This window comes from Euleptes europaea, chromosome 17 (assembly GCF_029931775.1).
Source record: "Euleptes europaea isolate rEulEur1 chromosome 17, rEulEur1.hap1, whole genome shotgun sequence".
Taxonomy (NCBI): Eukaryota; Metazoa; Chordata; class Lepidosauria; order Squamata; family Sphaerodactylidae; genus Euleptes; species Euleptes europaea.
Window position 1 is genome coordinate 22,100,514 of NC_079328.1, and position 26,364 is coordinate 22,126,877.

The 26,364-nt window shown below is 44.7% G+C and overlaps 1 protein-coding gene across 1 annotated transcript in view; it reads left to right on the forward strand.

Annotated features, from left to right (window-relative positions):
• Window positions 1–26,364, forward strand: part of HYDIN (HYDIN axonemal central pair apparatus protein) — a 216,389-nt gene that overhangs the window by 67,655 nt on the left and 122,370 nt on the right. The window contains exons 18-22 of the mRNA XM_056862322.1: window positions 567–805; window positions 4,902–5,160; window positions 7,128–7,271; window positions 8,900–9,043; window positions 9,226–9,539. Of these exons, the coding sequence (XP_056718300.1) occupies window positions 567–805; window positions 4,902–5,160; window positions 7,128–7,271; window positions 8,900–9,043; window positions 9,226–9,539 (1,100 nt within the window). The remainder of the gene's footprint in view (window positions 1–566; window positions 806–4,901; window positions 5,161–7,127; window positions 7,272–8,899; window positions 9,044–9,225; window positions 9,540–26,364) is intronic.

Consider the following 26,364-nt stretch of genomic DNA (forward strand, 5'->3'; position numbering starts at 1 on the left):
GGAGGTTGGTGACAAGTTGCTTGCACAACAGCCAAGCCTAAGTGATGGCTTAAATCCCTTCCCCTGCTGCTGTAGCAGCCAGCTGATGCTGATGAGGCTGAGTTCACAGGTGGTGCTTCAGCCCTGCTCTTCCTCATCACTGCTACTGGGGAGGTTCCTCTGTAAAGCCTTCAGCCTAGCACTCTGCCGTCTCTGCTGCATTGCCAGAGGGACCTGTTTTCTTCTCTGCTCCAGTGGTCCTGGTGAGGCCTCTGGAGACACTGCATGTTGCAAGGTGTCAGGTCCAACTGGAGTCCTTGAGCTGGCAGGCTGCAGACATGGTGAGTCATCTGCTGACTTTGGCTGATCCTCTATTCTGGTCTCTACTTCCTCTTCATCAGAGGAGGTCTCTGCAGGCTGACTCTCTGCAGGCTGACTCATGACACTGTTCCAGACCGGTGGGACACCGACAGCCAACTAAATTGGGACGGGGGGTGGGGGCAGCTTCCTTGGCTGGCAAGCCCTCTGCAGCTCACATGATCACATGGGACGCTGAGGCTAAGATGAGCTTGTGTATTTTGTTTCAGGCCCGCAGTAAATCCCTGTGGAAGATTGAACCCAGCAAGGGAGTCGTTCCTCCGGAGGCTGAGATATCAATCACTCTGATAGCGCACCTGGATGACACCGTGCAATTCCAGGACACAGTCCACCTGGCCATAAAGGACAGCATTTCCTATGTCATCCCAATCCAGGCCACTGGCATTGGTACTACCATTGTCACAGACAAGCCCTTTGCGCCAGCCATCAATCTGGGACCCCACTTCAGGTAAGCCGGCGTGATTGTTGCCAGTGCCCTAACCTAGTGCATACAGCATTCTGGGTTTTTGTTTTTTTTCAGCTGTAGAGGTATGGTTCTCAATCATCTACTTTGCATAGAGGCAGTGCAGGCCACTTGGTAACCTTTAACTCTTAAAATAATGCCTCATCTTCCTGGAAGTAATGTCTACAAGGCGCAGAAACCAAGAAAGTGGAAACAATAGAACATGTTCTGCTGCAACGTCCTTTCTACAACAACATAAGATCGCAGTACATTCTCCCCATATTGTCATCCTTCCCTGGGAGATTGGAAGAAGCTAAAGTTTCCATTCTCTTAGCAGACCCCTCTCAGGAGATAACCATCCAAGTAGCCAAATTTTGCCTCGGGTCTAGTGGGATTCGTAAACGGCTAATTGAAAACTTTTCCCCATAGAAGATCTTTCCTCCTCTTCTTCAAATCATCCTTCCCAGAATCATCAACTTTTATTATTTTATTTTATTATTTTAACCTAACTTTGATTTTTACTCAGAGCTGATGTTGTATCGAAATAAAACTTGATTGTTACAAGGTGCAGCCAGGCTGAGCATATGATGGCTACTCCCGCTGTCTTGGAGATTTACAGTGCTGTCCTAAGGAGAATGATGCCCATCCAAATCCATTGTCTTCAGTGGACTTTAGAAGAGTGTCACTCGGTTTAAGATCACCAATGCCATGAACAAGAAGTCTTTTTTCTGACCATCCTGGCTCACAACTTCTGCTATACCTCCCTCTATTTGTCTAGCTGTTGCTTTGACATGGTATTCATGAGATTGAAACATGGTTCTGATAGCTCTCCGGGTATTGTAAATGACTGAGTGTGGAAAACTCTGACAAGGACATCCATATTTGTGATATATTTGGCTTAGGCTTTTAAGTCTTCTTAAACAAAACATGCACGGTAACAGAAAAAGAATCTTAACCTACAACATTTGAAATAAAGATTATATACCGAGCCATCGCCATTCTTAGTTGATATTACAGAGACACAGTTCTATATATATCAGCACTGAGCCCAAGTTTCCTTTACGTAAAAGTCATAAAGGACTTCCAGCTTCTTTTGTCCAAATATCCTCCAGCTGCACTCTCTCACTTAGACAATTTGACTGTCTGCCATGCTTGATTTATCTGTGTTCTAAAATTCAGGTACATATAATTAGCAATTATTAGCACTTATTAGCAGTTATTTTAATTTTAAGGTGCAATATCATATACCTATGATATATTGGCCCTGACCTGGATGGCCCAGGCTAGCCTGATCTTGTCAGGTCTCAGAAGCTAAGCAGGGTCAGCCCCGGTTAGTATTTGGGGACCACCAAGGAATACCAGGGTCGCTGTGCAGAGGAAGGCACTGGCAAACCACCTCTGTTAGTCTCTTGCCATGAAAACCCCAAAAGGGGTCGCCATAAGTCGGCTGCGACTTGATGGCACCTTATACACACACACAATATTGTGGAATGGTCTTGTAAAAAAAAAAACAGCAGTATGCTTTTAGGATCTATTAATATTTTATGTCCAGTCATTTAGTCAATTTCTAAAATACCTTTTTTCCAGAGCTGTTGAATGACAGGACAGGTTCACCCCATGTGTTTGTAGTCTGCTGATGCCTTCCCACATTGCCAGAATGTTATGGCCAATTGGCCTTGTAGAATCATAGAGTTGGAAGGGACCACCAGGGTCATCTAGTCCAAACCCCTGCACAATGCAGGAAATTCACAGCCACCTCCCCCCCCCCCACGCACACCCCAGTGACCCCTACTCCATGCCCAGAAGATGGCCAAGAATCTGTATGGAATCCAAGCCTAATAAAATCTGATGTGTGAGCAAAGAGGATTCTTCCTCTAAATTCTAGAGTGCTACACGGGGGCATTCCACATGTCTCTGGCATGGGAAGAAGGATTACACAATTGTTTTCATAATTGCATCACATGTTCCACAAATGGATCAGAATATGTTATAAGATCATTGTATACAAAGTTTTGTTCTAAAGCTGTCTTTTTGTATTTATGTCAAGGGCTCCTACCATTAGTATCTTATCAATTTTAACGAACTGCCTGAAGAACATTATTAAAAAGAAATGTTTTAACTTTAACTACATTATTTAATTTATATTTAGTAATGCTTTAAATAAATACATGAATCTGGGCAGGGGATACCACCTTCATTCTTTTCTCTCTGCAGAGTAAGCAAAGTAACGCTAGGATTTTTATTCAGCTAAATGAACTTAGATATTGGGCTTTATCCTGCAGTCCCTTGGCTGAAGGCACCAACAGTCTTGCAGATCTCCCTAGTTTCCTGGCTTTCCTTTCTCCCCAGCAACCATTTCCAATCCTGGAAAAGTTTGTTCCTTGTGGAGTAATAGCCACACAGGTCAGGAGTAGGGTTGCCAACCTCCGGGTACTGCAAAGGCTAATAATATAAATCAAGTACAAAAAACATATACTTACAAAGTGTATTAAGTGTAGTGAGTGACATACAAAACAAGAATATATACACACACAATCCTATACAAACCGTCCCATAAGGGTACACTTATCAAAAATAGTCTTCACTAAACAGTAGTAGGGAGATCCTATATATCAGTCCCGTAAGGGTACAAGTATCAAAAGTTCAATAGAAGGAAGGTCTTCAAAGAAGAGTAGCAAGGGGGACGATCGTTTCTGTTCTTCTTCAGCCCTGTTCGGTTAAAGTCAATCAATATATACTTAGAGGTCTCAAATCATTTCCATTCTCCTGTCGGGATGAAAAACGCAGCTTTGCACAATCTCAATTATAAAGTTCCATACAGGATAAATTATTTCCAATACATAGTTGCACAGACGTTTTCAGCTGTTCCCAGAGGGATACACAGCTGTTCCCTCTGGGAACAGCTGAAAATGTCTGTTCAACTATGTATTGGAAATAATTTATCCTGTATGGAACTTTATGATTGAGATTGTGCAAAGCTGCGTTTTTCATCCCGACAGGCGAATGGAAATGATTTGAGACTTCTAAGTATATATTGATTGACTTTAACCGAACAGGGCTGAAGAAGAACAGAAACGATCGTCCCCCTTGCTACTCTTCTTTGAAGACCTTCCTTCTATTGAACTTTTGATACTTGTACCCTTATGAGACTGATTATATAGGATCTCCCTACTACTGTTTAGTGAAGACTATTTTTGATAAGTGTACCCTTATGGGACGGTTTGTATAGGATTGTGTGTGTATACTTGTTTTGTATGTCACTCACTGCACTTAATACACTTCGTTAGTATATGTTTTTTGTACTTGATTTATATTATTAGCCTTTGCTGTACTTATTTCCTTACCAGTGGTATTGGTACAGAGGTGTTTATTTTGGTTGCTCAACCTCCAGGTACTAGCTGGAGATCTCCTGCTATTACAAGTGATCTCCAGCCGATAGAGATCGGTTCACCTGGAGAAAATTGCCGCTTTGGCCATTGGACTCTATGGCATTGAAGTCCCTCCCCTCCCCAAACCCCGCCCTCCTCAGGCTCTGCCCCAAAAACCTCCCACCAGTGGTGAAGAGGGACCTGGCAACCCTAGTCAGGAGGCTGCTGACCCCCCAGAACAACATTCTGGAGGGCTTTGTGGTCTGCAGTGCGAGGGGGAAGTAGTAGGGTTGCCAGCTCCGGGTTGGGAAATACCTGGAGATTTTTGGGGTGGAGCCTGAGGAGGGGAGGGTTTGGGGAGGGGAGGGACTTCAATGCCCTAGAGTTCAATTGCCAAAGCGGCCATTTTCTCCAGGTGAACTGATCTCTATTGGCTGGAGATCAGTTGTAATAGCAGGAGATCTCCAGCTAGTACCTGGCGGTTGGCAGCCCTAGGAAGCAGATATGTCCTGCTTTGCAAAGTCTGCAAATGGCTGAATACACACCAAGAGCTCCATTCCCAGAACTCCCGGCATCACGCCTGTTTTGGTCATAGCTAGTAGACAAGGCATGCCAAGTACGTAGCTGCCTTTGGTCAAGTCACCCCATATGTGTTCTTACTTGACTTTCAGGAGAAGTGAACTGTCATGTCCCAGACTTGCTTTCCCACTATATCTTTTTGCTCTGTTTTCTAGTTTGGACCCCTGCTCCTATCACTTCAAGGTAACAAACCGTGGGCGTCGCACCCATCAGCTTTACTGGATGACAGAAGGCTTCGCCCCATTTTGCCAGCTCAAGGCCCACCTTGCTGCCAGTGCTAACGCAAAGAATAGGAACTCCCATCCGAAACAAGAGCCCCGGATTCCTGTGTTCAAACTGCAGCCACTGAGGATGGAGCTGGCCCCCGGAAAATCCATGGATATGATGCTGGAAGGCTGTTACGACACTCCCAGGGTAAAGAAATGTGCAGAGGATGTATTTTCCCCCTTTAGATTTTTCAGTTACACTTCAAGGCTATCAATGGATATCCTAAAAAAAAAGGTGTGCATTCTGTAGCTTCAGAGCCAAACAAAGCTTTGTACAGAACCAAATATGAAAATGAAATGTTTAAGTTAAGGTGCATTGGAGATGTGCCCTAAACTGGATGGCCCAGGCTAGCCTGATCTCATTAGATCTGTGAAGTTAAGCAGGGTCAGTTCTAAGCCTGGTTAGTTCTTGGATGGGAAGACCACCAAGGAATACCAGGGTAGATACGCAGAGGAAGGCAATAGCAAACCACCTCTGTTAGTCTCTTTCCTTGAAACCCCTACTAGGTCGGCATAAGTTGGCTGCAACTTGTCAGCGTTTTACACACACACACACATTGGAGTTGTAGGTGGGATACTAGAATAACAACCATGCAAAGGGAGTGGCAGGCAAAAAATATTCATGGGGCTAAAGTGCTTCTTAGAGATGCTTTACAGAAAGGGAAACAATCAGAGGCGAACAGTTTCCAGGAAGTACGAACTGTATGCAGATTTATGCCCGGGTACTAAAACAATTGCACAGGGTTCTGCATTGTGGGTTTTACTTATTGTGAACCTCATGTTTTCTACTTCCTAATGAAAGGACTCACACCAATCAGTGTTTGTGCTGCAGAAACTTTATGGATTGTTAATCAACATGTCAGTTCTCAGTAATGTTCAGATGCATATTTTCACTTATGCAAATAGGCGTTCTTATACAGGCTCTTGGTCTACCACTTGCTCTGAATTGTGACCTGCTTTGGCTCTCTGATTATAAAAGGCTGCTCACCCCTGCTAAAAATGATCAACTTCTTATGCCACAAGCAGCACCAGCTGCTTCTCATGTTAAAACATTTCAACTTGTTGCTGTATGGTATATTCCGTCTACCATCCATGTTACAGTTTCTATAAGAAGACATTGCTTTACAGGCTGCAACCAACACTGACTGCTGAGCATGTGCTTCAGTTCATAGGGTGAAAATTTTACACCTAGCATTAGGTGAACTGCGTTTAAAGGGGCAAGCGATTGGAGACTGAAGGAGAACGTTTATGACATTTTGTGTAAATATAACTTGGGGGGAGGTGATCATATTTGTTGATTGTCACATGAAGTGTTTTTAGTAGAAAAATGACTAGTACATTCATATATGAATAAAATGGATAAACCTGACCTTACAATTCTTGGAATTGCAGCATGAATTTGAGGATTTTTGTTTCATTGGGCATCCAGAAAATGAGACTGTGCAAGTACCATTGAGTCCAAAGAATGATTTAGAATTGCTTGATATGTTTGCTTTGACAAAGGGAGCTTTGACTCCTGAAAGCTTATACCCCAAAAATCTTGTTGGTATCTAATGTGCTATTGGACTCAAATCTAGCTGATCTGTCATAGTCAGTGTGTGATGGTTTGATACCCTTGCCATAGTCAGAACTTGATGCCTGCCTAATTTTTCTGGGGATAATCTTATGACTGGGATCCATAATTCCTCATGGAGCTTGCTAATGGGCTAATAACCCAGTTCAGATATCACTTTACCATATGCATATGTTCACAGAGTCACTTCCAAAATCAGACGTTGAGGACCAAACATAACAAGTGCATCACAGTTCAGCAGTAGGGGTGTGTAAAAAAAAAATTGGAGAAATTCGGATTCGGATATACTGGACTCAAAAATTTTCAGGATTCCTAAATATTCCCCAATCCCCATAGGGCTTTTGGGGGGGGGGGAATCCAAAAAAAAATTCAGCTCCATTATAGCCCATGGGAAACCTTTCCAGGGCTCTGGGGAGCTGTTTTTTAAGATAGAGGCACCAAAATTTTCATCATAGTTTTTGGTGACTCTTCTTAGAAGAACCCCCAAGTTTGGTAAAGATTGTTTTGGTTCCGATGATAAGCTGTGCTCTTTGCATGTGTAGGTGGTGAAGGAAAGGCTGCTGTGCCATGCCATCATAGGGAAGCAGTCTGGGAAGGAGCGTATCATGACAGTGGATGTCACCTGTGAATTCATTGCACCCGTTCTACAGATTTCCTCCAGTGAGATCACATTCCAAGTGGAGAAGGTTAGTGCTTTTGCCCATCAGGCTGCCTACTGGCATGTTACAAAGTGCTAATGCAGGGCGGTGGCCAAGGTGGGGCCATGGGGGGGAGGCACCACCCCACCTGCAGTTATTTTTGGCCCTACCTAATATGCACAATCTTGCCACCATGTATCTGTTGCCACCTTCTAGTCACTCAAGTCATTAGGAGGGTTTCGGGGAGCAAAGAACTTGGGAATACCTGAGTGGTGGCGATCTACATGAAATGAAGCACCCCAGAACTTCAGGAAAGAGGGGTTGGGCAGGAAGAGGTTTCCCAAAAGCTGTTGGGATTCATCAAAACATGCACCCTGAACTCTCTTGGCCATTCACTGTCTTTAGAGCAGGTGACCAGAGAGGGGTAAGAACATAAGAAAAGCCCTGCTGGATCAGACCAAGGCCCATCAAGTCCAGCAGTCTGTTCACACAGTGGCCAAACCAGGTGCCTCTAGGAAGCCGCCAAACAAGACGACTGCAGCAGCACCATCCTGCCTGTGTTCCAATGCACCCAAGATAATAGGCATGGCTCCTCTGATCCTGGAGAGAATCCTGGGTGAAAGGGGGAGGAAGCCTGAGGGGAACATGGTAGTCTGTACTTCTCCTCTGGCATTAGAAGAGGCAGGTGTCACTCCTGGGAGTGTATCTGCATCTTCAGAAAGCTCTGTAGGAAGCAGCTGAGAGGTTGAGGTGGTTTGCAGGTAGAAACAAAGCCCCAAGCCCTTTCATCAAGACAGTCCCAAAAAGATGTCAGTTTGCAAACATGCTCATGAAAGACCATCACTGTGTGTTAAAACAGAGGCTGAATCTTACTGAAGTGAAAAGGAGATCTCCTTATCCTGGGTATATTTGCAGCTGTTCTGAAGAAGTTGTGAGTGAGAGTTGACATCCTGAGATACCTAAGAAATGCAATGGGGAAAAATCTTTGTTCAGGGTCTCCCATATTTTCTTTTTTTTAAAGTTTAAAACAGCATGGGGGAAGGGGATTGCCTCAAGGCCATGTTGCTGGAGGTAAGGGTTAACCCTTCCCGCCACGTCACATTCCCAGCTTAAATTGCCTCCCCTCTCCACCTGCTGTTTGCTTTAGGGAAGAAATATACAGGGTACCCACATGGTATACTTTGAACTTCAAACAGACATACAGTAGCAGATCCTGTTCACCAATTCCCCCCCCCCAGTACATCTAGTTTAACCCTTTGATTATACCAGACACAGGAGAGGAGGATCAGCAGGGAGGGGGGAGGCCAGCTCTTCCCCTCTCTCCTTCCCCTCTCATTTTACTTCTTACTTGAACCCTTTCCACCCAGTTTGTCACCATTAGATTGTATTGGTTGTTCTCTCAGCAGTGACTAACCGAACAGAAATTAGTGAATAAGCAGCTGTTAAAAGCTAGAACTCTAGTCAGGACACTTATTTTAGATATTGACCATCACTTGGCTATGATATTTTATACAGGAGATTCTGCCTCTTTGTGCCCCAAGAATTTTTTTTAAGTGTATACCTTGCAAACAAGCATCACTATATGTTCTATCACAATTTGGCAGCATCTGATCCCTTGGTACATTCTTTCTTTTTGTCTTTTTTTTAACCACATACGTTTTTTGGTTTTTTTCCAGAGCCCTGGTGGGGCCTTGACTACACAGTATGAACCTTTGAGCTTGAAGAATGTCTCCTCGTTGCCACTCAACGTCCTTTTGACCTTGCAAGATCCCTTCTTCCTCTGCAATAACAAACATCAACCTTTGCCTGCACCATGTCAGGTAAGAGAGCTTTCTTTTTGCTCAGGGCATCTTACAGCTCAAGGTGCCGGTTATGATGTACCTATCCCTAGAGGTCTTCATATAGCCTCATGTGGGTATCTGTACAGAAACAATTTTTTAAGAACTATGATTAGAGAAAAATGCAGATTAGTGGTTTTTCATCGTATTGTTTCCCATTTCAGCCTATACTGATAGATATTGATGGAGAACATCATCTTTGTGTCGGGTTTGACCCCACTTACAGAGATGACCTTTATAATCGAGTTGCAGAGGAAGTCTTAACTATACGCTACCTTGAGCATCCTCATGTGGACCACGTCAAATTCCGGGGAGAGGTACGCTTCCCAAACCTCCACTTCCAAACTCTGGATCTGAATTTTGGCTGCATCTTAAACGACACAGAAGTTATTCGCTACGTTGATATGACCAACTGCAGCCCTCTTGCCGTCAAGTATCGCTGGTCCTTTCTGCCTGATGACCCTGAGACCCAAATCAGGTAAGAGCAGTGACATGACGTCTTTTGAGAGATTTCCCCATTTCTGTTTCCAGCTGTCTTTTTTTTGGTCAGGTGATCACAGAGGAATTACTTCCAGCCAAAGATAGCCACTGTGCTGGCATCGGCCAGTCGGCTAAGGTATCGACTGTGTGTATAGCCAGCTTGCTCAAGTCTATGCCCAGCATCCTTCTCATTTCGTGGGGCTTAGCAGATGATGTCTTTTGTGTGTGTGACTATGAAGACTGTTTGATAGACTTTTTTTTTTAAGGGCACACATGAATAAACAAAGCAAAGATCACAATTTACACATCTTTAAAAGGTATATCAGGAGATAGACCATTGTTCATTTTAGTGTTCCAGAATCCAACAAATAATAATAATAAGAGTTGGTTTTTATATGCCGACTTTCTCTACCACTTAAGGCAGACTCAAACCGGCTTACAATCACCTTCCCCTCCCTACAACAGACACCCTGTGAGGTAGGTGGGGCTGAGAGAGCTCTAAGAGAGCTGTGACTAGCCCAAGGTCACCCAGCTGGCTTCATGTGTAGGAGTGGGGAAACAAATCTGGTTCACCAGATTAGCCTCCACCGCTCCAGTAGGGGGGGGTGGGGAATCAAACCCGGTTCTCCAGATCAGAGTCCACTGCTCTTAACCACTACACCACACTGGCTCCCACTACACCATGCTGGCTCCCAAATAATGGACATCTTTAATCTTTCTACAAGTGTGTCTCAAAGTACATGGTCATTTTTTTTAGTTCTATGAAAAATCAGTTAGTTTTGTCAACAAACCTATTCTCCAAACAAACTTCAGCCATTTAGAAACAAATCAGGAGGAGGGCTTGATTTATTTTTTTTTTTTTGGTGGTGGTCATTTACTATTTTTGCGGCTGTTGGTGAACTCAATGCTAATTTAAGATCAATATCCAGTACAATATTCTTCCAGCGGCATAACAGAATTGTCTAATGATCCAGAGGGATTTCATATCCCCAACATTCATTCAATATGCTGCCTGGTGGAATAGCTCCCAAATGAGATCAGGCCCCTGCGGGACCCTAAGGAGTTCCACAGCGCCTGTAAGACAGAGCTATTCCACCAGGCTTACGGTTGAGGACAGCTACAATTTTTCGGTCAGTGCTAGCCTCCCTGCCTCTCCCCCCCCCCTTTTAACATCTTCAGCTAGTTTGATTACTAGGCGGGGGCCCTTACTGCTCGCTGACTCGTATCTGGTTCGCAGAGCCAGCGAAGAACATCACTGAATAGCCCCATTTAGGTACTTCTTTGTACCAACATATTCTGATGAGGCTTTTATTATTATATAATTGGTTTTGATGTATTTATTGACTGTGATATGTCTAACTTAGTTGCCAGCTGCTCTGAGCCCAGCTCTGTTGGGGAGAGCGGGATAGAAGAATAAATAAATAAATAATCTGTGTACAGAAGGTCTTAATCGTAGGGGAATGCCAAACATTTGATAGGTATAATGTGATAAAAGTCTGATAGACTTTGATCATACATTCCTTTCAGTTAAAATCACGTTGCTTTAAAAACAAAAACAGCACCACCACCATGATGAAACGCTTAGTGTCTCAGACTTCTGCAGGAGCAATGAGTTACCTACTATCTTTCATTATTTTCTATAGGACTATAGCCCCACACACCACACCTGACTTAATGGCTTTTTTCATTGGAGAGAGCACGATTTTGGTAGAAATGTTTGGGAGTGGGGTTTCTTTTATGTCGAGCAATCTGCAGCTGTTTAGATTGTTTAAATCCATTCAAGTCTGGTTTTGGGCCTGGTTATGGGACTGAAACAGCCTTGTCCGCCCTGGTGCGTGACATGTGCCAGGAAATGGAGAAGGGAAGTGCGACCCTGTTAATTTCCCTGGACCTCTCGGCAGCTTTTGATACCATCCCTCGTGGTATCCTTCTGGATCGCCTTTCGGGACTGGGAGGCACTGTTCTGTGGTGGTTCTAGTCCTGCCTTGAGGATAGGTTTCAGAGGGTGGTGCTGGGAGGACTGCTGCTCTGCCCCTTGCCCTTTGGTCTTTGGGGTTCCCCCAAGGTTCCATCTTGCCTCTCATGCTTTTCAACATCTATGTAAAGCTGCTGGGAGAGGTCATCTGGTTGAGCTGCCACCAATATGCAGATGACACTCAGCTAGGGTTGCCAGGTCCCTCTTCGCCACTGGTGGGAGGTTTTTGAGGCAGAGCCTGGGGAGGATGGGGTTTGGGGAGGGGACTTCAGTGCCATAGAGTCCAATTGGCAAAGCAGTCATTTTCTCCAGGTAAACTGATCTCTGTTGGTGCAAGGGTGATTAATTCTAAACCAAAACAATATTAATACACCAACATCAAATAATTAGCATACATCAAATAATGCACAGAAGCTTGAGGGAGGTCATATAATCTGTGTTGGAATGCACACGGAAACCTCAAACTACAAACAAGGCGAATAAGGATACAATGTATACAATGTTACAATGTATAAGCCTCAAACAAACTGAAAAAAAATGGATACAGTAAAGAAAAGTTGAAACAAGCCTCACCAGGCTTATATACAATGTATTTAAAGGTGGAAACAAAAGCCTCACTGGCCTGAAGCCTCACCGGGCTGTTATTATAAAGAACAAATGAAATAATTGGTGCAAAAGCTCAAAGTCATAGTCCATAATTCAACACAAAGAAAACCTGAGCCAGTGGATGAACAGGTGGGTACAAAGCAAGGACGCGTTTCGAAATCCTTCATCAGCTTGCCAACCACGTAATGGATTAAAGGAACCACCATTCATTCACTGAAGTTGCAATGAATCTAAATATAATAAACAGAGGCTTGTAGTAAAGAAATCACTATACTAGCTTAAAAAACAATGATGACCAAGTTTTTTAAGCTAGTATAGTGACCTGGTGCTTGCAAAGGGGACCTTTACCTTTACCTTTTTACTGGTGGGGGAAGGTCTGACCTTGGGGATTGTCCTGAATCCAGGCCTCCTGTTGGATAAACAGGTGGCAGCAGTGGACAGGGGTGCCTTTTAGTAGTTGTGGCTGGTAAGCCTGCTGCAGCGTTTTCTGGACAGGAAGGGTCTTGCCACTGTGGTGTGTGCCCTGCTACTAGGCTTGCCAACCTCCAAGTATTAGCTGGAGATCTCCTGCTATTACAACTGATCTCCAGCCAATAGAGATCAGTCCACCTGGAGAAAATGGCCGCTTTGGCCATTGGCCTCTATGGCATTGAAATCCCTCCCCTTCCCAAACCCTGCCCTCCCCAGGGTCCACCCCCAAAATCTCCTGCTGGTGGCGAAGAGGGACCTGGCAACCCCACCTGCTACCATTGAGATTAGGTTACTATAATGCACTTTATGTGTGGCTGTCCTTGAAGACTGTCTGGAAGCTACAGTTGTTTCAGAATGCTGCGGCCAGAGCATTGACTGGAGTGGGTCATAGGAGTCACATCGCTCCACTCTTGTTCCGCTTTCACTGGCTTCCAGTTGGCTTCTGGGCTCAATTCAAGGTGCTGGTATTGACTTTTAAAGCCCTGTATGGCCTGAGACCAACGTACCTTAAAGACCTCCTTCTCCCATATGAACCTATCTGCTCACTCTGGTCTTCCTTGGAGGCCCTGCTTTGGTTGCCCCTACCACTTGAGGGTAGATGGGTGGCAACCCGAGAAATGTCCTTCTCCACCATGGCACCAATAATTTGGAATTCCCTCCCCAGGGAGACTTGTCTGCCTCCCTCTATTGCTTACTTTTGCCAGCAAGTGAAGACTTTTTTGTTGTATCTGGCATACCCCCAGTAATGGTTATTGGCCCTTCATCTAGTGTTGTTTGTTTATGTGTTTTAATTGAATTTTATATTTTAACTGTTTAAATTGTTTAAACATTTTAACGTTTTCTATGTTCGCCTCATTGTGGACCCTGATTGGGTGGAAAGGTGGCATAAAAACATTCTAAATAAATAAAACTACCTTTCTTCATGAACGCTTGAACTCGTGCTGTTAGCTTCCCCTCAGTTATTTAATTACAGCTGTAAACAGATTTTCCACAGCGCCTCAGGAATGCAGCAGACATAACCTCTGCATTGATGGGCTGCCATTCTGAATAACATCAATAAATGATTTCCATAGGAAAGCAGAAGCTGGCCCAGTGGAGAGGCCATCTGGGAGAAAAAAAGACCATTGAGGTCATTAAAGAACTTGATCTTCATCATTTCCTCTCAGATGCTGAGTGTCATCATCCCTTCCATGCAATTCATAGCAGTTAAGGAGGTCCCAAAGCATCTCTGGATCTGATATAAGATGGAGGAGATAAAAGAACCATGTGGCTTGACCCCTAGATAGCAATAAGTGGCTGTCTAAGGCAGCACTCTCACAGAGGCTACAGGTGTCCTTTCTTCTGCGTTCTTACCTGGAGAAGCGAGTGCCAGGCAACAGGTGAGGGATCTCGGCAGGAGGGAGCCCTGTAGGACTAGAACAGAAGAGCAGGAGGAGAAGGTACCTCTCTGCATCATTGTGATAAAGCAGCATGCCATGGTGCCTCATGAGGCGCTTGGCTTGAGCAGGATACTAGTCATGGAGTAGATGTAGGATGCTTGCAAAGCCACCAAGATTGATCCTTTGGGGACCCAAACACTTATATTTTTCTTTGGGTGTTGAACTTCTCCAGGACATTTATGGGAAGAAGGAAAGAGGGTATGCGAGAATGTCAGATTTGTAGAAGATCCCAATAGCATGTGTGACTAGCCCAAGGTCACCCAGCTGACTTTATGTGTAAGAGTGGGGAAACCAACCCAGTTCACCAGATTAGAGTCTGCCAACTGGGGAGAAAAGCGGGATATAAATACATAAATGCATGCATGAAATGCTGATTCTAGGAGTATGTTCAAAGCCTCCAGTGTTGTTTTCAAGTACTCAGCGGTCCTAATAATCCATAGTATCTACTTACCTGGAAGAACATCTGCGAGATCACACAGAAGAGTTCCAGTGACATGAAAGGCATGGGTTAACCATGAAACACAAACAACCCACCCAATCTTTGTGCTTATTTTCACTTTCTTAGAAATCATTGTCACCATCATCACAGACGCAAGCCTGAAGTTTCTGTTCTTGCTTCCCCACCTGATCCTCCATTCATTACTTAACATCACATAGAACGTCCTTCTGGCTTTTCTTTAATTGATAAAAATCTAGTTGCGCCTTCAGACTTTCTGTCCCTGCTGTGGGGCATGTCTGCCTGTCAAAAACTCTGAAGTCTCTACTGCATGTGAAGCACAGGAGCATAGCCAGCATTTCACAGGACTGGACCTTCCTTTCTGCAGGGCTCCTCATTAACCTTCTGGAAATGACATTGGTCCCCGTCTGGTTTTGCCTCGCCTTCCCTTTGTGTTAATTAGACAGTCATGTTGGCTTGCCAGGTCCTTTAACAGGCACCACCTGACGACACAGAGGACAGCCAGGCCTGAAGGCAGCCTCCGAGCTCTTGGCACCTCTGTTTGGTCATTAAATGGCCAGAAAAAGCGCCGTTCCTCAGATATCATTTCCGTGTCTCAGAGAATTTCATCCAGCTAATGTGGCTTGACAGTTTGGTAGCTGAAAATCAGGTCACTGCTATTCTATCCACTCTGTGCCTTTCATCACAGTAACTAATTGTCATTCAGATTAACATCTGTTTTTCAGCTAAGGGTGAAGAATGCAATTTATTTGGTTTTATTTCTGGTCCTTATAATTAGGGCAGTGACTTTTATGGTTTTTCATCTAATTATTCCGTGTTAACTTTTCATTTTTTTCCCTCTCTTCCCCCCCCCTTTGGTAGTGTTCACATGAGAAACAGAGCCCCTTCTTCTGCATACATTAATCTGGAATGATGTCTCTCCTCCCCCCCGCAGACACACACACACCATGTGCATAGCTCTGTGTGTTCAAAGACTAGGAGAGCCATGTTGCAAAACGCTATTTCATGGTGCGTGAACAGAAGTGCGCACTAATGGAACTACTAAGCCTTCACCGATTAGGCCTCTGATGGATTATGATGACCCATTTTTGGAGGATAGAAATAAATGGAGAGGCAAGTAGCAGGAGAGCCTGGTTGGCCTGCCATATGGGGAAGGAGGAAGCAAGCTCCGCTTTCCACTTGCTGGGATGTTGAAGTGCAGGATATGTATGTGTTTCTTTATAGTACATGTTGTGTCCTTCTTTTCTTTTATGAAAAGAAAACCCAAGGTGGCTAACTCAGAATGGTTCAATGCAGTGGGAGGAGTGTGGCACTTGCCCTCCCCCATTTTAGGATTGCCAGCCTCCAGGTACTAGCTGGAGATCTCCTGCCATTACAACTGATCTCCAGCCGATAGAGATCAGTTCACCTGGAGAAAATGGCCGCTTTGGCAATTGGACTCAATGGCATTGAAGCCCCTCCCCTCCCCAAACCCCACCCTCCTCAGGCTCTGTCCCCAAAACCTCCCACCGGTGGCAAAGAGGGACCTGGCAACCCTAGTCAGAGCAGAGACTCGTGGGGATGTGGACAGAATGGTGCAGAGGAGAGTGACGAGATGATTAGGGGCCTGGAGTCCAAGCCCTATGAGGAAAGGCTGAGGGAGTTGGGAATGTTTAGTCTGGAGAAGAGGAGGTTGAGGGGGGGGGACATGATTGCTCTCTTTAAGTATTTGAAGGGCTGTCACTTAGCGGAGGGCAGGGAGCTGTTCTGTTGGCAGCAGAGGATAGGACTTGGAATAATGGCTTTAAATTGTGGGCTGAAAAGTACCCGCTGGATATTAGGGGAATTTTTTTTTACAGTAAGAGTTGTTCGACAGCAGAATCAGCTACCTAGGAAGGTGGTGAGCTCCCCCTCACTGGCAGTCTTTAAACAGAGGCTGGATGAGCTCTTGTCAGGGATGCTCTAGGTTGATCCTGTATTAAGCAGGGGGTTGGACTAGATGGCCTGTATGGCCCCATCCAACTCTATGATTCTAGCAGGAACCATAGAGATTTGTTACAATAGATAGTTCTGGGCTAGGTGGACCAGCTGGTATGAGACAGATGTATTTGTTTGGTGGGGTTCCTGGAAATGTTTCTAAAGCACAATCACCAGTCGAACCAATTGTGCTGCCCCAAGGAGGAGGTTCCAGTCAAGAATGGGCACTAACACTACTGGTGCCAGATGGCCCTGTTAATCTTTACGTTAAAGGTTAAAGGTAGTCTCCTGTCCAAGCACCGGGTCATTACTGACCCATGGGATGAGATCACATCCCAACGTTTACTAGGCAGACTATGCTTACTGGGTGGTTTGCCATTGCCTTCCCCAGTCATCTGCACTTAACCCCAGCAAGCATATTGACCTCGGAAAGATGAAAGGCTGAGTCAACTTTGAGCAGGAGAGGGGGTTAGTGCTGTTTGTTAGCCATCTTGAGCATTTGGATTGGCAGCTGATACATTTTATAAACGAACAATACCCTGCCCCAATAGTGTGCATTCTGCTGCTCTCCAAGAGTCAAAAGGTCCTGATAACGAAGGAAATTTTACCCCAAAGCGTAGAAGATGGCATAGGAGTTCTTCAGTACCAAATTAGTCCCTTCCTCAGACCTTCTTGTCTATTAATGTTAATGTCTGCATTACGTGCTGAGCTACGTGCTCCTTGAGGCAAGGATGTTCATTGTCCACGAAGTCTTACGGACACCTCCACCCTTCCAAACGAAATGGAAGTAATGAGGAGAAGGGGGGGGGACCCAACCCTAGAATCCCAACACAAATATGTTACCAGAGTGCGTTCCTTAAGTTTTGCTTGTTTCACTCATCGCTGGAAAGCAGTTTCATATGAAGACTGATAGCTTACATCATAGGAGGTGTGCTTGGTGTAGTGGTTAAGAGCAGTTGTTGGAAGTGGTGGACTCTGATCGGGAGAACCGGGTTTGACTCCCCACTCCTCCACATGAGCGGTGGACACTAATCTGGCACACTGGATTTGTTTTTCCACTCCTACATATGAAGCAAGCTGGGCGACCTTGGGCTAGTCACAGTTCTCGTCGAGCTCTCTCAGCCCCACCTACCTCACAGGGTGTCTGTTGCAGGGAGGATGATTGTAAGCCGGTTTGATTCTTCCTTAAATGGTAGCGAAAGTCAGCATATAAAAACCATCTCTTCTTCTACTTAGTTAGGGCTCAGTACTCCCATCAAGTTTGGCTTGTGAGTTGCCAGGTCATATACAACCAATATCCAGAGAAGTGAGCAAACTCTGGGTTTATGGCTGCAGCTGCTTTTCTTGGAAACTTTGAGAGAAGAAGAGGAAAATCTCTGAATGGAGAGAGTTTACTACCGTACAAGAAATGTTATTTATTTTTATTTTATTAAATTTGTACCCCGCCCTTTTCTGACTCCAGGCTCAGCGCAGCTACTAACCTGGAAAACAATCAGTATAAAATACGTATACTATAAAATTTATAACACTCTAAAATTCAGTAGGAACTGTATCAATCAGAACTAAATAAATACGATGCAGTGACAGGAGTAGCCAACAAGAAGGAGCAGAGAAGAAGGGAAAGCAGAACCAAAGCCAGCTAACAAAATGAAAAAAGGTAAATAACATAAATATAGGGATAGGGAGGCCAGCTACGATGTAACCATCGCTGCCTAAACCTTATCTAGTTAGTTATCTAATTAAAAGGGCCTGTTCACAAGTACAAAAGTAGCCAGAAAAAAGCAGATTGGATCTGGGGGCGGGGGGGGGGGGAAGCATCAATACTGAAGTTCTCCTGCACCCCACCATGAGTCAGTCTTCTGCATTTGAACTGAAGATGAAGAAGTTCAGACAGCCAGTTAGGGATGGGAAGTATCCAGCAGTTTTGTCAGGGATGGTGTTATTGTGGGTTCTCCCACATCATGTCTTCCCATGCTCCCACTTGAAAATTAAAATAGTGCAGCAGGAATACGTGTAGGTGGGTGCCTATTTTTTTACTACATGTGAATATGTGTTTATGTCCCAGCTGCAGGAAAGCCCTTTTTGCAATTCCTTCTTTTAGCTTTTCACAATCGGTTGTCCTCATGTGAACTGTGTGAGAGTGATGAATGGTTGGCATGTCTTTCCAAGATGACTTCTTTTGTTACTTTGGGTGTTCACATGTACATTATGGACTGCCCAGGTTGGGTCTGGATTCCCCACGGTCTGTCAAAAGTAACAGTCACACAAGAGTTGAGGGTTCTCCTCAATTCCTGCACAGATGGTTCCTCATTAGGATCAAGGTCCTGGTGCGTGTGGAGAAAGGACTACGAACTCCACATCCCCCCCATACCTTTTTCCTGGCCTGGAACACTCTGAGGAGAATGGTGCTTAGGGAATCCCCGTGTCCCTTGGGATACACATGGGCTACTGAGGCTTGTTGGGAAAACCCATGACCATTTACAAGACTTCATGGGTTTCAGTCCATAGAACAGTCCATCATAGGGTTTCCAGCTCCTAGTATGGAAATTCCTGAAGATTTGGGGTGGAGGCTAGGGAGAGTGGGGTTTGGGGAGGAGAGGGACCCCAGCAGTGTATGACACCATAGTGTCTGCCCTTTCGAAGCAGTCATGTTCTCAAGGGAACTGATCTCTGCAGTATGGAGATCAGTTGTAATGTGGGCGATTTCCGGGTCCCACCTGGAGGTTGGCAAGCTTAGTCCATCACAAGGTGACTTAAGGTAAAGGTCCCCTGTGGTCACCGGGTCATTCCTGACCGATGGGGTGATGTCACATCCCGACATTTACTAGGCAGACTTTGTTTACCGGGTGGTTTGCCTTCCCCAGTCATCTTCCCTTTACCCCCAGCGAACTGGGTACTCATTTTACCGACCTCGGAAGGATGGCAGGCTGAGTCCACCTTGAACCAGCTACCTGAAACCAACTTCCGTCGGGATCGAACTCAGGTCGTGAGCAGAGCTTGGACTGCAGTACTGCAGCTTACCACTCTGTGCCACGAGGCTCCTCCACCAGTAGCACCTCTGTTTCGATAAGATTAAGTTTCAGCTTCTTAGCCCTCATCCATTCCAAAAGTTCCTCCGGGCACCTGCTCATGGTTTCCACAGCCTCCCTGGACTTTGCTGATACGAGATAGAACTGAGTGGAGGGTTGCCAACTGCCAGGTACTAGCTGAAGATCTCCTGCTATTACAATTGATCTCCAGCCAACAGAGATCAGTTTACCTGGAGAAAATGACTGCTTTGCCAATTGGACTCTATGGCATTGAAGTCCCTCCCCTCCTGAAACCAACTTCCGTTGGGATTGAACTCAGGTCATGAGCAGAGCTTGGACTGCTGTACTGCAGCTTACCACTCTGCGCCACAGGGCTCTCTTACATTGGTCCTTTTTGCAAATCCTGCTCAGTTTGTGTTTGAAAGCTGAATCAACCTGAAATGTGGCTGGAGGATTTGCCATAGCAGAACAGAAATGATGAGCAGGTGAGGAAGAGGGGCACAGAGAATATGAACAAGGCTCTTGCTACATTGGCTTATGAATCAGGGCCAATCATGATTGCTTAGAGTAATGATCTCTTTGGAATGGAGTTCCGACTGTAATTATGGTTGCGATGTAGCTTTGCTAAGGAAGGTGCTTACTCTCAAAGTGTTGTAGGTTCTCAGTGTAGATTCACACACCCCATAATCTGATTGGAGAGGGGTTTTTATTATGAATTATGACTTTCCCCTCTATTATTTGTGCTAGGGGCCATAGCATGGACTCTGCAAGTTACCCAAGAACATATTGTGCTCCAGACAATGTTAACAGCTTGCTCAATTCACTGTTGTTGTGTGGTCTGCATGTACAAAAGTTATTCTCCAGACCTTCTACATAAACTTGAATTAATTCCCCATTTACATAAGCCTGAGAGCTGGCAGGAGGGCAGGGCGTATTCAGTAGGATGCATATTCAGGGATAATAATGTCATCGGCTGTTGATGAATGTTTGATTTCAGATTTTTGGGATGTGTTCTCTGGCTGGCCATGCCCAGCCGTATCAATTTATAAATCATTGCCCACACTTTCCATTCTCCTGTCCACATACTGAAAAGGGCGTTGTCTGATGGGATTTCTCTGACCCAAGGTGACTTTTCTCATTGCCCCCTTTTCATCATATGTGGTAGTAGCAACAAAGTGAGCTCTGTTTTCTGGACCCTTCCCATGCTTTCCTGTACCTTGCCTCTCTTTTTCTTAGCATCTCTGCAGATCTGCTTTTTGTGTTGCTGCCTAACAAAGATATGATGTTGGTGATCCTTGCGACTATAGTGCAGCTTTGTTCTCTTTGCCCAAAGCCATACTATGTAAAAGCATATTGCTCGAAATGCATTTTTTGACCTCTGTGCAGAGCCTGTCGTTTTTACCGAATAGATGTGCAGGAGACAAGAAAAGAACCAGTAATGTTGCTTTTATGTTGCCCAGGGCTTTCTCCTGAGGTTGTGTGTGCTTGTGGGGTAGGGGGCGGGGTGGTGGTGGTCACCATATCTGGGATAACACCTCATGTAGGCTCCAGGCAAAGTCAAGTTGATAGGATATCAAAGAGGCTAACCAGCTACGGTAGTTGAGTTCCCAAAAACAATTAAATGCATTTTTAATTTAAAAAAATCTGAATTGTTTGATTGGTATAAAAAGCCAATATAAATACCATTTCAACATATAAAATGCCATTATAAATACCATTTCAACATATAAAGTGCGATACATGTACTATACAAATGGTAATTTTGTACAAGAAAAGCTTAGCCTAGCCCATCTGTGACGGAAAGCATAACAAAAATAATATTCATTTGCTTGGATGGTGAACTGGGTTTTAAATCAGCGCAGTGAAGTTACAGTTATGCATGCCTAGCCCCACCTTTCTTTCAAATCTTGTCAACCCGCATCTTCATTGGTGTGACTTGTAGAATTCTTCCTGATTTTTAGCATTGATCATTTCCTTGATCCTTGGTTCTTCCCAAGATTTCAGGAAGAAAAATTCTGCCTAGGAAGGAAGAATGGCCTCGTTCTTCTTCCCCTCTGCCCTCCCCCCCTCCAACCCATAGGGAAAGTGCAAACCAAACACCAAGAAGATGGCAAGAAAGAACCCAACTGCTCTCTCCACCCCCTCAAAACTGGAGAAGTCATGTTTCCTGTGATGGTGAAGAAGAAACCTGCCTCAGTTCAAAATGGCAGCAAAATGGCTTCCTTTCCCTCTCCTGTCCTGGCCATGAGAAGCATTTGCATAGAAAGTGGTGGCGTGCCTTGGCTCCTGCACCATTTCAGTCGCCTTGGGGTGACATCCAGCAGCAACCAGAGCCCACAGGTGACAGGTTCGATGCCAACCAAGATGTGGAGCCTCAGCAAAGATGGCGCTGAAAGGTGCTTGTGGTCTTGTTTACTGGAGAGCTGCTGTCATTAGCAGAAAGGTGGCTCCCTCCAATAGTTTGCAGTGGGAATGCAGGCGCACTGGGCAGGGGCGGAGGGAGCTCTCATTCTTCCAATTTGGATCAGGGCCATGAGACAGAGGGAGAGCATGTTCACACCTTCTTTCTGCGTTTTCCCCCAGGGACCTCCAAGAGCTTTCCTCTTATCCATTATAGGGGCTGTTGAAAACGAGGTTTTTTGCACTTTTAACAAATTTTGGCAAGTATCCCTGCCTCTACTCTGCTTTCCTTCTGCTGAGGATGAGGGTATAAATCCTCCTGGACCTTCATCCAATATAGGCCTGAGAAGAGAAGAAAGTTGCTTGGTAAAATTCTGAAAGCAAAGCATGAAAGAATCTTTTTCTGCTCTCTTCAGAAGTGTCAGCAGAGGACAGCACACTCTCAGGCCTTAGGACTAGAGCTACCAGCACCAGATTCATATTTTCTAGCAATTCTCCTTGAGAAGACCAGTCTGAGAAACTCTGACTGAGCAGCAGACTCCCCGTATAATTTTCACTGTGGCAAATTTAGCTTGACACTGCATCTCAGAGAGCCAGTATGACGGAATGGAGAATATGTTATATTTTTTACTAAGGAGACCTAGGTTCGGTTACCTTTTGGTCTGGTGGGCTCTCTAGCTAGCCTTGAGCAAATCATTTCCTCTCAGTCTAACTAAGCTCTGAATGGTTGTGAAGATAACATGTACAATCCCCTGAGGTCCTGTTAGCATGGCAGGATACAAATATGTTATATAACACAATTCTAAAAATTATAATTGGTCCTCAGAGTGGACATTGCAGAAGCTGTACCACTGACTTGCAGGGCTGCTCCCACTGGAGAGGGGCTGTCATTGGCTGTAATTCTAAAACTCTCATGGATATCTCTCATTCAATTTTTGACAGGGGGATGCCGCCCAAAGATAATAACCCTTGCAGAAACCAAACAGAGAAGGCTTTTGCATTCAAGAATGCTGACAGTATTCCGTTCAGTACCCATGTCAGCAAATTTTTCCTCAGAAAAGATTACTCAAATATTTTGTTTCACTGCTGACTTTAGAATGAGAACATTTTGAACATCTCTCATCAGTGCCCTGAGGGCAGCGCTATGGCTCAGCGGAAGTAGAATACATGTTTTATATCCAGATGGTCCCAGGTCCAATCCCTGGCATTTCCAGTTGAAGTATCTCCAGTAGAAAGGTTCTGAAGAACGGTTGTTGGTAAGAACATGCTGTGGAAAGCTATATGGACCGATATGTCTCGATATCAGGAGGCTTCATATGCTCCGTGCCAGATTAGTGAGCGCAAAAGGACTGGCAAGCTTTGGTGTATTTTCAAAAATTATGTTCCTGACCCAATACCAACAGTGATCTAACAACTATTGTTCTTCAAGGCTGCGTATCCCATAGGCCTTCCACGATCATTTAAATGGAAGCCCAAGTAACAGGCATTCAAATCATTTTAATTATGAAGTGGATCAATCTTTTCATGAGTAACAACTGCAGAGTTTGGCCATTTATGCATGGCTGTTTCCTCATGGTAACCCTGCCAACTACTTTGGGGCTTTGCCTTGATTGTGCATGCATTTTCCAACCGTCAGAGGTCACCTCGTTCTCCCTTCGCATTTCTGCCCATTTTGCCTGCGTTTTCTGGATTTGTGTTTAGCCAGCATCCAGAAAACCCGGGCAAAATGTGGGGAGAGCGAGGTGACCTCTGATGGTCGGAAAATGCATTCATAATCAAGGCGCAAAGCCCCAAAGTAGTACATAAATGACCTTTGTCATCCTGAAGTGAAGTGACAGGCCATCACACGAATTCAGAATCCTTGTGTGGTGTCTATTTTCCAATACGTTTATGTATCCTGATCCCTCCAGCCCTAGAAAACATCAGTGCTCTGCTTATTCCACAAATGTTTCCAGTACAGAGGACTTTAATTCATACCCTTTTCAGCCCTGGGGATACTCATGAAAGTTCTTAGAAACAGAGTGGCATTTTGGGGCCTGCAAGAACGGAGTCCCCCCCCCCCTACTCAGATGGTATCCTTTTTATGTCTCATGCAGAAAAAAGAATGAATAGTCAGACCTGTCTTCTATCCTGCCGCTTCTACCTTATTCACCTGGTTAAAAGCTCTCTTCTGAGCCAAAGACTAGAGATGCTACATTTGCGAGAGGGTGACAATGTTGACATCCAAGATAGGGACACATCTGGGTCTTTGGGCAAAGAAGGATCCTACATGCTAGATCTCTAGGCATTGTGGTTTCCTGACAAACAGTGATTGTGCTGTATTTGATGTGGCAGCGTCAGGGACCTCCTACCTTCCAGCTTTTGAGTAAGGACCATTCATGCCTTCTGGGTAAAGTTAGGAATAATAATTGGGTATCGCTATACTGGTGGCTGATCCTTGTCATACTCAGCCTTGAAATACTTGTAAGAGAGCCACAGAGACTCCTGGTATATGTTGAGTGTCACCCTTTCAAAGCAAGAAACCAAAGGACTGGGTTCCTCAGAGGACCTGACCTACAAGCATAGCCAAGAAAACATCAAGTAGTACTGCAGACAGGCAAGTTAGTCATCCTGGCTTTTCAAGATTATATAAGGGGGCCCATATCTCTAATCCATTTGGGCAACATGTCTGTAGGAGCCTATAACAATCCGCAGAGAAAAGTGAGATCTTTCATTCTCTGGAAGGTGCTAGTCAAGGTGAAGGGGTGTTTAACTACATTGTCAAGCGATCCACGTAGTAGAAATTAGACTGGCTCACAATTCATATCTTGTCTAATCAGAATGGATGCTCCATCCCCAGGGATTCAATCGGGGAACATTAGCTTCATTCCATCCAATTTCTGCCAGTTCATAAAACCAAGCAGTTCAGCTGCTCCCATTCTGCATCCAGAAAGTCTGATCTTGAAGTGGAGGTTGGTGAGAAGGATAAGGAGTGAACTGAAGAACTGAAATAGTGCAATCACTTCTGGATTTAAAATAAGCAAGTCTGCAATAATATGAAAATTCCTTTGCTGCCATCTTGGTATCCAAAGAGGGCCATCTAGGTTCCATGCATCCCCCAGATTTGTCTGCTCATGGTGGTGGTCAAAAGTGACATTAAATCACAGCTTTCTGCTCCTAGCAGTTCTTAACTAATCCTTCAACCATTTGAGGTTTTCCTTTGTGGAATCTAAAAAAACCCCATCCCTATCTACTTTGATGCCAGCTTCTTTGAAGCCCAAAGCTATTATATGCCACAAAAGGAGCTAACTCAAACAGTGTTTCTGGTGGTTATTGCTTTAGCCTATACGTTTTGGGGCTTTGTGAACTACGAAAGATCCCTTTCCATAAGGACAAAAAGGCCTGTCGAGGCCTGGCTTTTCCTTCATACACAAAGTAAAGGCTTTTCTCAGGTTATAGGAGGTGTTTCATTTCTCTCTTCTAATTGTTTCTTCCCAGGATCAAGGGGGAAAGTTACATAGTGGGTGCTTGTAAGGCCAGATGTTCTTTGTGGATAGAGCTGACAAATTTTCGTTTTTATTAAGCCTACCTCTCAGGGGCTGCGCAGGTCAGAGAATCCAGATACTTTAATGGCACATAGTACTAACCCGGTGGTCATTAGGGTATATTGTTCCCAACTAGATTTTTAAAAAGTGATCTATGTTGCATATATCTTGGTAAAGTGACATCGGCGGTGGAAAGTGCTGTCAAGTTGCAGCCAACTTATGGTGACCTCGTGGAGTTTTCAAGGCAAGACACGTTCAGAGGTGATTTGCCATTGCTTGCCTCTGTGTAGCAACCCTGGACTTCCTTGGTGGTCTCCAATGAGTACTATATAGGAAGGTCTTTTTATTAAGATGTTTACGGTTTCCCCCACAGAATAGTAAATATAACAACAAACTAATCCTATGTATACCTCCCACCGGCCCTTCCTCCTCCCTCTTCCTCAATATAGGAGGGTTTATCTATAAGGAAAATGACCTGTAGGAACTTATTTCCAAGTATGAGCTTTTGAGAGATCATAAAGCAGTTGATCTGGGTTTAAAGAGGAGCTGGGTTATAATGTTGAACTGTGTGACTTCTCTGCTATGCAGTGGGAAAAAACTGGCAAGTTTGTTATATCAGCTGCTCTCTCTGTGTGAAAGAAAATATGTACAAGTGATTATACCTTTGGAGCCACTAAAATAAACCCAGATGAGGCAGACTTCTGTCATTTGTGGAGGAACTGTGTGAATGAGAAGCAGTACTGTGTAGAGATGAATGGAATGTTGACTACAAGATTGGGTTGACTACAAGATTGGATTGGCTGTAGCCCCTTTGACGGCCTTCTTGGACAATGTTTTATGTTTTGTTCATAACATACCCTGCTTAGGTACGCTAAAGAACATAGTCACTCTAGGAGAGAGTTACATAGCTGGAAGGCCATTTGCTTGGGGTGGTACCTGGAGGCATGTAGATATGTTTGCTGATCT